Genomic DNA, 14,842 nt, shown 5'->3' on the forward strand with positions numbered 1-14,842 from the left:
GATGGCCGAACCCAGAGAGCTGTGCTGAATGGAGCTGAATCCAGTGGTTGTTGGTCCCAAGCAGTGTCCTCAAGGCTCAGAGTCGGGGTAAGACTTGTTTAACATCTTTATCCATGATCTGGATGAGGGCATCGAGTGCTCCCTCAGTTTGCAGACGACACCAAATTGGGCAGGACCATCTAACTGCTGGAGGGTGGGAAGACTCTGCAGAGGGATCTGGACAGGCTGGATCCATGGGCCAAGGCCAATGGGATGGGGTTCAACACGGCCAGGTGCCAGGTCCTGCACTTGGGACACAACAACCCCATGCAGTGCTCCAGGCTTGGGGAAGAGTGGCTGGAAAACTCCTCCATGGAAAAGGCACTGGGGAGGGGATCATCCCCCTGCACTCAGCAATGGTGAGGCTGCACCTTGAATCCTGGGTTCAGTTTTGGGCCCATCACTCCAAGAAAGACATTGAGGGGCTGGAACCAGCCTGGAGAAAGGGAATGGAGCTGGGGAAGGGTATGGAGCCCAGAGGTTCTGGGAGAGGCTGAGGGCCCTGGGGCTGTTTAATCTGGAGGAGGCTAAGAGGAGATCTCATCACTCTGCATCTCCTGGAAAGGAGGCTGGAGGGAGGCAGGGGTGGTTGGCCTTTTCTCCCAAGTGGTAGGATGACAGGAAATGGCCTCAGGTTGTGCCAGGGGAAGTTTAGATTGGATATTTGGAACAATTTCTTTCCTGAAAGAGTGGTGAAGCCCTAGTAGCCCTAGTAGAGACTACTCAGTGCAGTGGTGGAGTCTCTGTCCCTGGAGGGGTTCAAAGGCTGTGTGGATACGGCACTTACGGACATGGTTTAGGGGTAGAATTGGCAGGTTAAGGGGTGGACTGGATGATCTTAAAAGTCTTTTCCAGCCTTATTGATTCCTTGATTCCTTTTGGACGTGGTTTAGTTGGCACAGTGAGTTTGGGCTGTCAGTTGGACTGGATGAGCTTAGAGTTCTTTTCCAAACTCGATGAGTCCATGATTATACGGTCTAAACATTACAGAAACAATTATCGAGTGCTTTCCCTGTGCCTTATCAGACGTGGGGCTGGCATAAAAATGAGACAGGAGAAAATACTGGTAGTTAAGCCAAATTATATATATATATCGTCACTTAAACCCCATTCTATCCCAGCAAACCACAGCAGAAGGAAAGGAAAATCTGAAGCAAATCAACAGATTTATTTTTAAACCCCATGATTTCAGTAACGGGGGAATTCATTAACAAGTAGTTAACGTACTGCTACAAACCAGCAGGTTTTTAAAGACTGAAGCACAAAGATCAGATACCAGCAAAGCTGCCCTAGACCTGGGGAGGAAACAGCACTGGGAAGGCGTTGCTGCTGTGGGATTTCCTGGAAGGTTCTGTGCTCCTGCTTGGAGAAGGAACAGAGCCTACATGAGGGCATGGGTTGCTGCCAGCAATAACTAAACCTCAGTTGTGTCCCTCAATCCCTCCCCACTCCTGACATGAAGTCCTTTCCTGGCTGCAGTGAGCAGTGTACAGGTTTTCCCACTTGCTCCCCTCTTTTCAAGGTGCATTGGATAAGAATACAGTGCTGATCCGTAGGGAACTGCCCCCAAAGAACCACGATCCTGAAGGTTTTATAGTTTCTAATTCCAACTGTGAGAAGTTTCCTGCAACCACGGAGTTCCACAGCATTGGCTGCAGGATCCACAGCACTGAGGAAAGGTTACCTGCAATGGCTGGCATCCGAAAGCCTTGGAAAACATCACTGTTGAGATTCAAACTAGCCCAGTCACCCCTTGAGGATCAATGTAAAACATTGCATTTGGAGACAACTTCTCACAGATGGGAGGCGTGTTCTCAAGTAGAGCCAGAGTGCCTTAGGCTGCTCCCTCTGCGCTTTCTGGAGCGGTGCTGAAGGAGCGGAAAGCTTTGTGCAGGGCCATGCGGCGAAACAGGTCTGAGTGAGCTGCAGCTGTCTCTGCTAGCGATGCGGGAGCGTCTGCTGGAAGACCGAAGCAGGAGGATCAGTGTGGAAGGGAACACCATATAGCCAGCATAAAATTATTTCCTTCCCTTCTCCTGTCCCTTTGGACTCTTTCACTTTCCCTCACAACACAGTTTTTTTTCTCATAACCCTCACTCTCTTTCCTAACACTTCGCTTCCTGCAGCTCTCCTGTGGCTTCTGATAGCTGCAGAAGCACCCAGTGCTGAAGGGCAAGGACAGGACGTGGTAGCCTCAGCCTCCCAGCTGCCCCTCAGCTCAGAGGACACCATAATTCATGACCAAAGGCAGAAATTCATAGAACAGAATTATGGAATGGTTTGGGCTGGAAGGGACCTTAAAGCCCATCCAGTTCCAACCCCCTGCCATGGGCAGGGCCACTTCCCATTGGATCAGGTTGCTCCAAGCACCATCCAGCCCGGCCTTAAACACTTCTAGAGATGGGGCAGCCACCACTTCTCTGGGCAACCTGGGCCAGGACCTCACCACCCTCGCAGGAAAACATCTATTCCTAAGATCTCATCTCCATCTCCCCTTTTGCAGCTGAAAACCATTCCCCCTTGTCCTGTCCCTGCACTTCCTGATCAAGAGCCCCTCCCCAGCTTTCCTGGAGCCCATTTCAGTACTGGGAGTCTGCTCTAAGGTCTCTCTGCAGCCTTCTCTTCTCCAGGCTGAACAACCCCAACTCTCTCAGCCTGCCCTCGTACAAGAGGTGCTCCAGCCCTCAGATTATCTTCATGGCCTCCTCTGGACTCTCTCCAACAGATTTATGTCCTTCACCTATAAGAGGGTGGCTTCTGCAGGGAAAGGGGAGGGGGAATTGTTCAGCAGCACACAACTCCTCCAGTCCAACTGCAAGTCAAGGAGCTTGGAGAAACAGGCCAGAGACATGACTGGTGGCAGAGAGAAGAGCATTAGTTCCAGCTGCTATGGTCTGAGCTTCATCCAGCTACACACCAGAGAATGTCTGAAGAACAAATCTTATGAGGAGCAGCTGAGGGCCCTGGGGCTGCTTAGCCTGGAGAAGAAAAGGCTGAGGGGAGACCTCATCACTGTCTGAAGCTCCTGGAAAGGTGGTTGGAGCCAGGTGGGTGTTGGACTCTTTTCCCAAGTAGCAAGCAATAGGACAAGAGGAAATGGCCTCAAGTTTCACTAGTGGAGGTTTAGATTGGATATAGGAAATATTCCTTCACAGAAAGGGTTGTCAAGCCATAGCAGAGGGTGCCCAGGGCAGTGGTGGAGTCCCCATCCCTGGAGGGATTTAAAAGCTGTGTGGATGTGGTGGTTGGGGACAGGGTTTAGTGGTGGGGTTGGCAGTGTGAGGTTAAGGGTTGGCCGTTATGATCTTAAAGATATTTTCCAACCAAAAGGATTCCGTGATTCTGTACCAGAGCTTGCCCTTGGGGAAACTGCACCTTGGGAACGAACTGAAGAGATCCAAGCTGGCACTCACACTTTTCTTTTGTCAGGCCCATTATATCTCCCTCCCTCCAGCCACCCAGTCTGGCGAGTGCTGTAGAAGACCTGTGCTATTGAGCTAGGGACAAGTTACAACTACTTCAAGACCCAGCACTGACGGCACACAACCCCTTATCTTCCACAGAAATAGGACAGCTTGCTCCCTTCTGTCCCCAAACTGAACTGGAAATAACCCCCATCCACCTGCAGAAGCACTGAACGTTCTGCCCACCCCACAGCCCCAGACCCTGCACCATCCACTCACGTGTGCAGGAAACGATAGCTTCAGTGGGGAGGCTGTGGCAGAGATCTCCGTAGAGTAGCCTTGCAGTGAGTGAAAAGGTCTTGCTTTTACTTGACACGTAGTATTTAAAGACCAGCAAGTTACACAAGGAGTTTCTCTGCAAGGGTCCTTCTATCTGCTCCGGAAACTGTTCCTGCAGGGATGAAGACGTGAGAGCTGGAAAGGAAGTTGAGTGCAGTGCCCTCACCTTCCTGACCAGCCTGGAGTGCAAACATGCCCTGAGGTGGCTGATTATCAACCAAGACTTGTGTGGGGATGATTTCAATAAACAAATGCTCATGTGCACCCTTAAACCACGCTCTCCTTTTTGAGAAACAACAGCTATTTCAGCTCAGGGCCTTTAGGTTTAATAAAGCCAAGAGCCAGGTCCTGCGCTTGGGTCACAATCCCACATAATGCTCCAGGCTTGGGGAAGAGTGCCTGGAAAGCGGCCTGAAGGGAAAAGACCCGAGGGTGAGGGTCGACAGTTGCAGAACATGAGCCAGCAGTGGCCCAAGTGGAAAAGAAGGGCAACAGCATCCTGGTTTGAATCAGCCATGGTGTGGCCAGCAGGAGCAGGGAAGTGACCATCCCTCTGCACTTGGCGCTGGTGAGGCTGAACTTTGAATCCTGGGTTCAGTTCTGAGCCTCTCACTCCAAGAAGGACCTCAAGGGGCTGGAGTGCGTTTCGAGAAGGGAAATGGAGCTGGGGAGGGGTCTGGAGCCCAGGGGTTCTGGGAGTGGCTGAGGGACCTGGGGCTGTTTAGTGTGGAGGACGATGAGGGGAGACCTCATGGCTCTCTGCAGCTCCCAAAAAGGCGGTTGGAGCGAGGTGGGTGTTGGGCTCTTCTCCCAAGTAACAAGGGATAGGATGAGAGGAAATGGCCTCGAGTTGTTCCAGGAGAAGTTTAGATTGCATATTGAGAACAATTTCTTTCCTGAAAGAGTGGTAAAGCCCTGGCAGAAGCTGGCCAGGGCAGTGGTGGAGTTTGCATCCATGGAGGAGTTCAAAAGCCATGTGGCCGTGGCACTTCGGGGCATGATTTAGTCAGCAGGGTGGGGCTGGGCTGGTGGTTGGACTGGATGAGCTTAAAGGTCTTCTCCAACCTTAATGGTTCCATGATTCTATTCTACCACCTTTGCATTTGGCAGTAAACTTCAAATGAGCAAGACATTCAAGTATGTGATCCTTGATGAAATGGGCAACCGAGATCATAGTCACACGATAACGTGTCTGAAAAACAGAACTGCAAGTGCTCCATGTAGAGAAATGCCAAGATTCCCCGCAGCACTAAGGAGACTTGGAACACTTGGCATGCTGAAGGGGAAAGGTCAGGTGAGCAGCTCTCGTGCAGCCACTGGTACCTGTAACCGGTCTGCCTGGAACCTCCTCCCCACGTAGGCGTTCAGGTGATCTGACAAGACAGACAGGAAGCGCCTGATGTCCGTCTGCAGGTACTTCTTGGCAATCTGCTCCAGGGGGATGAAGACAGGGATGGAGTGGCGGTAAATCTGCACTTCCGGCTTGATAAGCAGGTCCAGGTAGTAAGAATCCAAATAGGTGCCCTCGTAAGCCGTGCTGATGCAGAAACACACTCCTCGCTTGGTCAGCTTCCCGCTGATCCCTGGAGTCCAGAAAGAGGGATTAGTAACTGCTACCTGACATCGTCACTGCAAGGAAGCTCTGGGGCTGCGTCCTGTTACCATGCCAGCTCAGGGAGCTCCCTCAGAGGATGCCAGGGAGACCTCAGAGCAGCCTTCCAGGACAGAAAGGGGCTCCAGGAAAGCTGGGAAGGGGCTCCTGATCAGGGAGGGCAGGGATAGGATAAGGGGGAATGGTTTGAAGCTGCAAGAGAGGAGATTTTGAGGAGAACTTAGAAAGAAATGTTTTCCTATGAGGGTGGTGAGGCCCTGGCCCAGGTTGCCCATAGAAGTGGTGGCTGCCCCATCCCTGGAAGTGTTGAAGGCCAGGTTGGATGGGGTTTGGAGCAATCTGATCCAGTGGGAGGTGTCCCTGTGCATGACAGAGGGTTGGAACTGGATGGGTTTTGACGTCCCTTCAAATCCAAACCATTCCATGAATCTATGATAAAAGACTTTCAGAAGCTTAGGGATGTAAAACACAGCAAAATAAAACACTCAGGAGGAGATGACAAGAGGGTGCTGACCCACAAGCCTGCTTGGAAGACCCAGCTCACTGGATATTTAACTGCCTAATTCCTGAAGATTTCATTCCTAAGGTAGTTACATATTTTCCAAAATCTAGACCTTCATTTAAACGATATAGTTCAGTAAATAATCATTCTGGGAACATCACAGAGGCCTGTGAGAGGCAGGGAATCACATGGTTACAGTTCCTCCAGCATTTTCAGACTCTACAGGCTCCAAGAACAACAGCAGGGATGTTAATAAGGAAATGACACTTCACATCAGGCTCATCTTCCATTATGTGGCACCCCAGGAACGCAGTCGTTGGCAGGATGCAGGGAAACTTTGAGACCTTACCTGTGAGATAAAAGATCTGCAGCATGGCCTTAACGCTTTTTATCTTCCACTCAAGAACAGCCTGAGAGCTGGGCTGTGCTGGCTCCAACATGACTCCTTCTTTCCCAAGTTGCTACAAAATCCAGAGAAGAAGAGAGGTCAGAAATTGCTGATGGGAATGCATCACCCACAGGGAACACTGCAAGGTTATGGAGAAATCATAACCCATCTCCAAGAAAAGTGACATGGCGTTTGAAGCAGAAGAGAATTGTACAATGGTTTGGGTCCGAAGGGACCTCAAAGCCCATCCAGCTCCAACTCCTCTGCCATGGGCAGGGACACCTCCCACCACATCAGGTTGCTTGAAGCCTCATCCAACCTGCCCTTGAATACCTCCAGGGATGGGGCAGCCACCACTTCTCTGGGCAACCTGGGCCAGGGCCTCCTCCCCCTCACAGCAAAATATTTCTTCCTAAGATTTCATCTCAATCTCCCCTCTTTCAGCTTCAAACCATTCCCCCTCCTGCAATACCCACAGTCCCTGATAGAGAGGGGAGAAAGGAAGCAGGAGGAGAAAAACTCAAGAAAAGGGTTCAGAAATGGTTACACAACCTCCAAGCGATTAGACTTCATAGATGTGGACTACTCAGTAATGGAAATGGGGCACATTTGGACTTAAAAGGGGAAACACAAACCCAACAGTTGGTTCTACATGAATAACTTCAGTAAATCCACCCCAGCGCCCTCCAGCAGATCTTGGCAGCAAGCCCTTTCTCACCCCCTTTCCCTGCAGGTCCACTTTAGCCCGGAGCTCATCCCTCTGGAGTCTCAGCTCCTGCACTTTCTTTTTCAGCATGGCCAGCTTCTCCTCCTGCTGCTCTATTTCCTCCTGCTTCACAGCTGCCTCGTGAGCTTGCGCTTCCAGCATTTCCAGGTAAGCAAACAATCCTGCAAGGAAAAGCATGATCCATTTCAAAATCCAGGCTGTGACAATTAACGATCTGCACCGTGGTGCCCCAAACCAAGCAGATCTTCTGCAGACACACAAATAAACCACATACAATGATTTTTCAAAGGGTCAGATAGAGAAAAACATCTGGGGAAGGGCTTTTAAACAGTGAGGCCAAGTGCCAGCTGACCTTAACACCATGGTGCGCCTTCCCAGTTGAGCAAGCAGCTGACACACCAGTCTCAATCCCAAGAGAGCTGCAGTTCCCAGTTTTACTTCTATACTAGCACGCAGAGCAGCAAAGTGACTTCTCTGAAGCCCCCACAACCTAAACTGGTTGTGGGTGACTCAAGACACGACCAACCAGGGGATCACTTGTGGCATTTTGGGGTTTGCTCTTACCGGAGGAAACCTTCCATGGCACAGATGTCTGCACTCTGTGCCCTGGACCACTCACCACTTGCTGAATGCACTTTCCCATCTTCCATCATCCCTTGCTGCTCTCCTGCAGGCGCTAACGCTCCCTGGCCAGGCTCCATCCCTGCAGGAACAGCAGGGCAGCGAGACCTCTTCCTTGGAGCAACCTTCCTCTTCCTTGGAGCGACCTTCCTCTTCCTCCTGCTGCCACAACAGGATTCTGAGAAGCACCGAAGTCTGGTCCAGCACCACGAAGGGATGATCCCATGGGCAGATGGCTGAAACAATGCATTATAAACCACCAGCTGCTATGAGCCACTGCTTCCCACCAGCCCCACACGGAAAACTGCTGGGAGTGCCAGAATAGATAGGATTCACTGGTCTCTGCCAGCAGGGCCTGGAGAGCCACTACAGCCCTGAGGACACAGGGAGGGATCCAGGGGTGATTGGGGGGTGACCCTGGGGGGCAGGGGAGGCACCTGGGAGGGAGAAGGGGATAGGGAAGGACTTTACGGAGGAAAGAGGGGACAGGGAGGGACCCTAGGGACCAGAAGGGGTGTGACAGGCTGGAATCCTGTGACACAGTGACTCAGGGGGGACAGTGGGACAGGAAGGCATCGAGGGTTGGTGGGTTTGATGATGATGACAGGCAGGAATTGGAGGTGGGTGACATGGAGGGACTCAGAGTAGGAAGAGACAGGGAAGAAATAGGGGGGGGGCACAGGGAGGCATCAAGGCTTGGAGAGGGTTACAGGCAGGAATCAGGGGGTGACAAAGAGACCGGGGAAAGGATGGACAGGAAAGGACAGGGAGGAACTGTGAGGTGAAGCAGAGGGACTGGAGAAGATGGGCAGAGAGGGATGTGTGTGTGTGTGCGTGTGTGTAAGAGAAGGACCCCGGGTGAAACAGGTGATAGGGATGACACCAAAAATGCCAGCAAATTAATAATCTAAGAGGCCTGGGCACCAAAAGGGAGCAATCTCCATCCATTGCGTGCAGGCAGACAAGAGCTGAGACAGAACATGTTTCCCACTGCCGTGAAGATGTATAACTATTCCCAGAAACTTTATGCACATTCCATGACTTTCCAAGGACTCGTTTTAATGTTACTATGAACTTCACAGCAGTTAAAGCTCTGCTAATTTGGAGCTTTGGAGCCAGCTCTCCCTGACTTTGCCTTTGAGATGGGGAAAGGCTGCAAACAGAGGTGGTCATAGGAGAAGCCACATATGCTCAGCACAGATTGCGTTGTCATCCCCAAAGAATAAGCAGAGGCTGCAAAAACCCTGCTTGGGAGAAAACGCGACCAGAGGGACATTCTGCGTACTTGGATGCGTACCAAGTATCTGCGTACAGGTACTTCGATGAACTCAGCTTTAGCTTAAATCACAAATACCCCACTTTCTGTAAAGGCAGCTGCTTCTTGGATCAGGGAGGCATCGGAGGCCGAGGAGGGACGACAGGCAGGAACCAAGGGGTACCGGACGGAACCCAGGGGGGCTGAGGGTGACAGGGAGGGACCCGGGGGGGAGGCGACAAGGAGCCCCAGGCCTCCCCCGACCCCACTCCTCACTCACCACTGCCGCCGCCACTCAAATCCCGCGCCCCGCGCCCCCGCGCGGAAGTGCGTCACTTACCTGGCACCACTTTCCTCCCCGCCACCGCTCCTGACGTACAACAACATGGAGGGGGCGCTGCCTTTCCCCCTCCCCCCCTCCGCTTCCGTGTGGCGTAGCACTTCCCGTGAGGCTGTGCGCCTCCGTACGGCAATATGGCGGCGCCCCGCCCGGCAGCGGTGGCCGGGCTGGTGCAGTACGTGGTGCTGCGGGGGGACTTGGCCCGGCCGCCGCTAGCGTGGCCGCTGGGCGCGGTGGTGGCACAAGGCTGCCACGCCGCCCTCGCCGCCTCTCACACGCACAGCGAGCACCCGGACACTCGCGCTTACCTGGAGATGGGCGGCGCCATGCGCACCGTGGTGCTGGAGGTGCGCGCTGGGGGCCGCCATTTTGGGGAGGCGGGAGTGGGGATCTGTGGGGCAGCACGGGTCTGTGGGGCACCTGCAGCCCCAGCAGGGGGGGCTGGGACTCGTGGCATCACAGAATGGTTTGGGAGGAAATGGTTTGGGATGGAAGGACCTCAAAGCCCATCCAGTTTCAAGCCCCTGCCCTGGGCAGGAACACCTCCCACTGGATCAGGGTGCTCCAAGCCTCATCCGGCCTGGCCTTCAACACCTCCAGGGATGGGGCAGCCACCACCTCTCCGGCAACCTGGGCCAGGGCCTCCTCCCCCTCACAGCAAAAGATTTCTCCCTATTATCTCATCTCAAATCTCCCCTCTTTCAGCTTTAAACCATTCCCCCTCATCCTATCCCTGCCCTCCCTGATCGAGAGCCCCTCCCCAGCTTTCCTGGAGCCCCTTTCTGCACTGGAGGCTGCTCTAAGGTCTCCCTGCAGCCTTCTTTTCTCCAGGCTGTGTGGTGAACAACCACAACTTCCTGTCTGGCCTTGTACTGGAGCCCTTGTATCATCTTTGTGACCTCCTCCAGTTTTGATCCAACAGATCCATGTCCTTCCTGTGCTGAGGACTCTAGAGTTGGATGCAAGGCTGCAGGTGAGATCTCACCAGAGCAGAGCAGAGGGGCAGAATCCCCTCCCTGGCCCTGCTGGTCCCACTGCTTTGGATGCAGCCCAGGACACAGTTTGGCTTTCTGGGCTGCGAGCGCCCATTGCCAGCTCATGTTCAGTATCTCACCCACCAGCTCCCCAAGTCCTTCTCCTCAGGGCTGAAAAGGTCCCTTCCAACCCAAACCATTCGACGAACTCCTCAGCGCCCTCAAGATGCGAAGCCTCTGGCACAGCTAGTCAGAGGGCGATGGCAGGAGGACATCAGGGCTGCCCCTGTGTGGATGTGGGCTTGCGCAGCTGAGCCCAAGAGAAAAGCCTGTGTTGTGAAAGGTTTGCAGTCTGCATTGCTTCACAGCTCCTAGCTCCTGCCCCAGTGCCACAGGGGCTGGTGGTGTAGTTAGTTCTTAGAAGAACAAGATGCTGTTTGGGTGGTGTTTGCTTGTCCTTCCAACCCCAAGCATTCTACGCTTCTAGGAACCTCCTTTGGCATCATCTCACCGGGATGCTGGCTGTTTTCCAGGCTGGTGTGATGCTAAAGATGAACACCTGCTGATGGGATCCACTTGAGGGGGGTTTCCCCGGCTTCTTCATTCCTGAAATATTTGCATTTGAGCGATGCAGCTGCTTGAAATGAAAATCAGAGACCCCAAAACCGAAAGTCATAGCTGATACACTGGTCATAAGTGGTGTTCCCAGGGCTCAGTGTTGGGGCCAGTTCAGTTTAATGTCTTTTTAATCCATGATCTAGATGAGGGGATCGAGTGATCCCTCTGTCAGTTTGCAGATGACACCAAGTTGGGTGGGAGTGTTGATCTGCTGGAGGGCTGGATCCATGGGCCAAGACCAGCTGGATGTGGTTTAATAAGGCCAAGTGCCATATCATGCACTTGGGACACAAAAACCGCACACAGTGCTCCAGGCTTGGGGAAGAGTGGCTGGAAAGCTGCTTGGCATAGCTGGAGGCGCTAGTCGACAGCAGCTGGATGTGAGCCAGCAATGGCCCAGGTGGCCAAGAGCATCCTGGCTTGGACCACCCATGGCGTGGCCAGCAGGAGTAGGGAAGGGATTGTGCCCCTGTATTCAGTAATAGTGTCCCACACCTGGAATCCTGGGTTCAGTTTTGGGCTCTTCACTCCAAGGAAGTCCTTGAGCGGCTGGAGTGCGTCTGGAGAAGGGGAACAGACCTGGGAAGGGGTCTGGAGCCCAGGGGTTCCGGGAGCAGCTGAGGGCCCTGGGGCTGTTTAAAGTGAAGAGGAGGATGAGGGTAAACCTCATGGCTCTCTGCAGCTCCTGGAAAGGCGGTTGGAGTGAGGTGGGTTCTAGTCTCTTCTCTCAAGTAACAAGGGATGAGACTGGAGGAAATGGCCTCAAGTTGCCACGAGGGAAGTTTAGATTGTACATGAAGAACAATTTATTCTCTGAAAGAGCGGTTTAGTCCCCATCCCTGGAGGAGTTTGAAAAAATATGTAGTAGTGGGACTTGGAGACATTATTTAGTAGGCACAGTGATGCTGGGCTGATGGTTGGACTGGATGATATTCGAAGTCTTTTCCAACCTTAATGATTCCTTGATTCCCCACATCATCCTTGGGCACCTGTCACTGCCACCTACCGCAGACCTTCCAGCAGACTCCATCTCTTCCCAGGCTCCAGATGAGGCTGCACTGAGGGCACTGGCAGAGACCCTGAACCAGCACAGCATTGATCACGCGCTGTGGATGGAGCAGCCCGAGAACATGCCCACCTGCCTGGCACTCCGGCCATACCCAAAGGACCAAGTGCACCAACACCTGAAGAAGTTCAAGCTGCTGAAGTGAGCATGGTGAGGCATAGTCTGCTCTCCAAGGAAAGCTGCTGTGTTTCAGGAGTGCTGTGCTCACGCTCGGCACATGTAACCTCTCCTCGCCTGGCAATAGCGGTCGCACAGTGTGGAACGACTCTTTATTGGGGAGGATTAAATGTTTTCTGTGTAGAACATGACTGTGTTTTGTGTTACCCTCCTTGTACATCTTCCCTTTCCAGCACAAGCAAACTTTCAGGTTCTGCTGCATTTGAAAAATGTCTCTATGATTGTTTTAGAGTGATATTTCCATTAGAATTTATCCATCCATCCATCCTGGGCTGCATCCAAAGAAGCATGGTCAGCAGTTCAAGGGAGGGGTTTCTCCCCCTCTACTCCACTCTTGTGAGACCTCACCTGGAGTCTTATGTCCAGTTCCAGAATCGCCAGCATAAGAAAGATATGGAACTGTTGGAATGGATCCAGAGGAGGCTTGTTCAGCCTGGAGAAGGCTGCTGGAAGATCTTAGAGCAGCCTCCAAGTACTGAAAGGGGCTCCAGGAAAGCTGGGGAGGGGCTCTTTCCAAGGGCCTGCAGTGCTAGGATGGGGGGAATGGCTTTAAATTGCAAAGGGAAGATTTAGGTCAGACATTAGGAAGAAATTCTTCATGCTGAGGGTGAGGAGGCCCTGGCTCAGGTTGCCCTGGGGAGCTGTGGTTGCCTCCTCCCTGGAGGTGTCCAAGGCCAGGTTGGATGGGGCTTGGAGCAACCTGATCCAGTGGGAGGTGTCCCTGTCTATGACAGAGGGAGTTGGAACTGGATGGGCTTTAAGGTCCTTTCCAACCCAAACCATTCCATGATTCTCTGAAACCAGAAGCATGAGCTCCGTAAGCGGGTCCTGGCTTCAGGCACAGCTGGTGACACTGGCCTTCCCTGCAGATTTGCTGGTGGTTCTCCTCCTGGAGTAGCCTCTCCCACCTACACCCCTCGCTCCATGGCTGCGTTGCTTTTTCTTCTTGCACCAGGAGGCTGATTTCTCCATGTTTTCATTTGTCCTGAACCAGGTGATGAAACCCTGCCGGGTACCACACAAACAGCAGACGGCAGCATCGGCCGGCAAACCAGGATGTGCTGCAGCCCTCATCCTGCTGTGTTAGGCCTCCTTTGCAGTAAAAACATTTGAAACGAGCCAATTAGTTAAAACCCCCTGCATTGTCAGCTAGAATTGCGTGTGCTTTGCCAATCCCTGTCTGGGTCCTCCTGATTCCAATTGCCCCTGTGCTGTTTCCACAGCCTGCAGGCTGGTGGGATGCAATAAACCCCTTCTTCCCTCTACCCACCATCCCGCCCTGTGCTCCAGCGGTGAATTTGATGACTGGTAACTCCACAAATAAAGAAAGAGATCTATTTACAGCATGTTGGGATTTAAGATGCTGGTTTGCCATTGAAGATGTTGAGTTCGCTGTCGCACTCTGCTCCAAAGGGCTCTGGCCCCGCTCTGACATCCCTTCAGCACAGAAACAACGAAATATTTGCTGGCAACTCTCCTTCTTTTTTTGTTTGTTTGTTTGTCATCTTTAACTCTTGCAAATCAACAAAGCTACACATTTTTCCACACACCAGGACTATGCGTAGAGGGGGGAAACAAACCTTCCCCTCATCCCCTCCCAGTAAAAGTCTGCAGTGAATATTAAAAGCAACCCCAAACTAAAAGAGAAAAAATAAATTTATACAGAGCTCAGAGCTATTTACAGTGAAAGGCTCGAGGGGAAAAAAAATAAGCTATCTCCCAGCAGAGAATTCAATTATTATTATTATTTTATTATTATTTTAAATAGTTTAAGCTACCTCAGCCGTTAAACACAATCAAAGCAGAAAGAACCGACTGCTTAATTTTATTTAATATTTAATCAGAAAATTTTATCTACAGTAATTGACAGAACCCCTCCCCCCAGCCTTCCCCCTAAAAATTATTGCAGTTTTTTTCCCCCAAACTGTTCTTTTTTTTTGTCTGTTTTGTGTATTTTTCCCTCCTGCTGCAATATACACATTGGAGCCCCCCTCCCCGTTTCGCTCGGAGGCTTTGAAACCAGCATAAAACATGGAAAAAAAAATGTTGGGTCAAAATACTCTGATTTTTTTTTCTTTAAAACTGACAAACTCACGATTGCTAGAAAAAGCTGATTGTACGCACAAGCGGGCTGGGGCGGAGGGGAGAGACCGGGGAGGGGGGTTATTTAAGCGTGAATTAAAAAAAAACGGCTTTTCCTGCAGAAATCCAGCGCCGATCCCCTTCCGAGCCCCGCGCCGAGACGTGATCAGTGACAGATCCAGCTGAAACTGAGCTTCCTCCTCCTCCTGCCGCCACCGCAGTCCTCCAGCTGCCTTCTTCCCCCCCTCCCCGAGAAACCTTCCTCCAGGTTAAGAAGCCAGCGAAGTGATTACAAAAATAAGAATCATCTGTAAGTTTGGCTCAAGAGACCAAACTGTCCCGCCTCGGCGCTTCGCCGACATCCAACGCTTTTGTTTTTTTTTTTTTTTTTAAAAAAAAAAGCCAAAGGGAACAAAAAAAAGGGTTTAAGAAAAAGGGGGGAAAAGGAAGGGAGCAAAATAAAAAGGGGGGGGAAGGGAGTTTAAAAAAGGGGAGGAGCAAAATAAGGAGGGGAAAAAAAGGAATTAAAAAAGGGGGGAATAAAAGAGGGACAGCAAAATAAAAAGGGGGGGAAGGGATTAAAAAAAGGGGAGGGAGAAAAATGAAAAAAAGGGGAAAAATGGGAGGAGAAAAATAAAAAGGGGAGGAATTTAAAAAACGGGAAAAAGGAATTAAAAAGGGCAATGGGGGAGGAAAAT

General features: G+C 51.8%; 2 protein-coding genes across 8 annotated transcripts; one reads left to right on the top strand and one right to left on the bottom strand.

Moving 5' to 3' along the window:
* Positions 1 to 1,118: 1,118 nt before the first annotated feature.
* On the bottom strand, positions 1,119 to 9,355 carry CENPO (centromere protein O). Of its 5 annotated transcripts, none has more exons than XM_054064120.1 (8): positions 9,228 to 9,355; positions 8,768 to 8,876; positions 7,631 to 7,868; positions 7,003 to 7,172; positions 6,246 to 6,357; positions 5,106 to 5,365; positions 3,723 to 3,894; positions 1,119 to 1,998 (listed from the first exon to the last, which is right to left on the bottom strand). In XM_054064120.1, the coding sequence occupies exons 1-8, from the start codon at positions 9,272 to 9,274 to the stop codon at positions 1,874 to 1,876; spliced, it is 1,233 nt and encodes a 410-aa protein (XP_053920095.1). In that variant the 5' UTR covers positions 9,275 to 9,355; the 3' UTR covers positions 1,119 to 1,873. The 5 variants fall into 5 exon arrangements, with proteins under 5 accessions (XP_053920095.1, XP_053920091.1, XP_009562097.2 ...); XM_054064116.1 differs by having other exon boundaries at positions 1,119 to 1,995; positions 9,228 to 9,296; XM_009563802.2 differs by lacking the exon at positions 8,768 to 8,876 and having other exon boundaries at positions 1,121 to 1,998; positions 7,631 to 7,791; positions 9,228 to 9,319.
* Positions 9,315 to 14,817, top strand: PTRHD1 (peptidyl-tRNA hydrolase domain containing 1). Of its 3 annotated transcripts, none has more exons than XM_054064129.1 (3): positions 9,315 to 9,574; positions 11,860 to 12,035; positions 14,267 to 14,817. In XM_054064129.1, exons 1-2 carry the CDS (start codon positions 9,362 to 9,364, stop codon positions 12,028 to 12,030), a joined length of 384 nt encoding a protein of 127 aa, XP_053920104.1. In that variant the 5' UTR covers positions 9,315 to 9,361; the 3' UTR covers positions 12,031 to 12,035; positions 14,267 to 14,817. The 3 variants fall into 3 exon arrangements, with proteins under 3 accessions (XP_053920104.1, XP_053920103.1, XP_053920101.1); XM_054064128.1 differs by lacking the exon at positions 14,267 to 14,817 and adding an exon at positions 13,057 to 13,719; XM_054064126.1 differs by lacking the exon at positions 14,267 to 14,817 and having other exon boundaries at positions 11,860 to 13,020.
* Positions 14,818 to 14,842: the final 25 nt, after the last annotated feature.

The sequence above is a fragment of the Cuculus canorus genome, chromosome 3 (assembly GCF_017976375.1).
Source record: "Cuculus canorus isolate bCucCan1 chromosome 3, bCucCan1.pri, whole genome shotgun sequence".
NCBI lineage: Eukaryota > Metazoa > Chordata > Aves > Cuculiformes > Cuculidae > Cuculus > Cuculus canorus.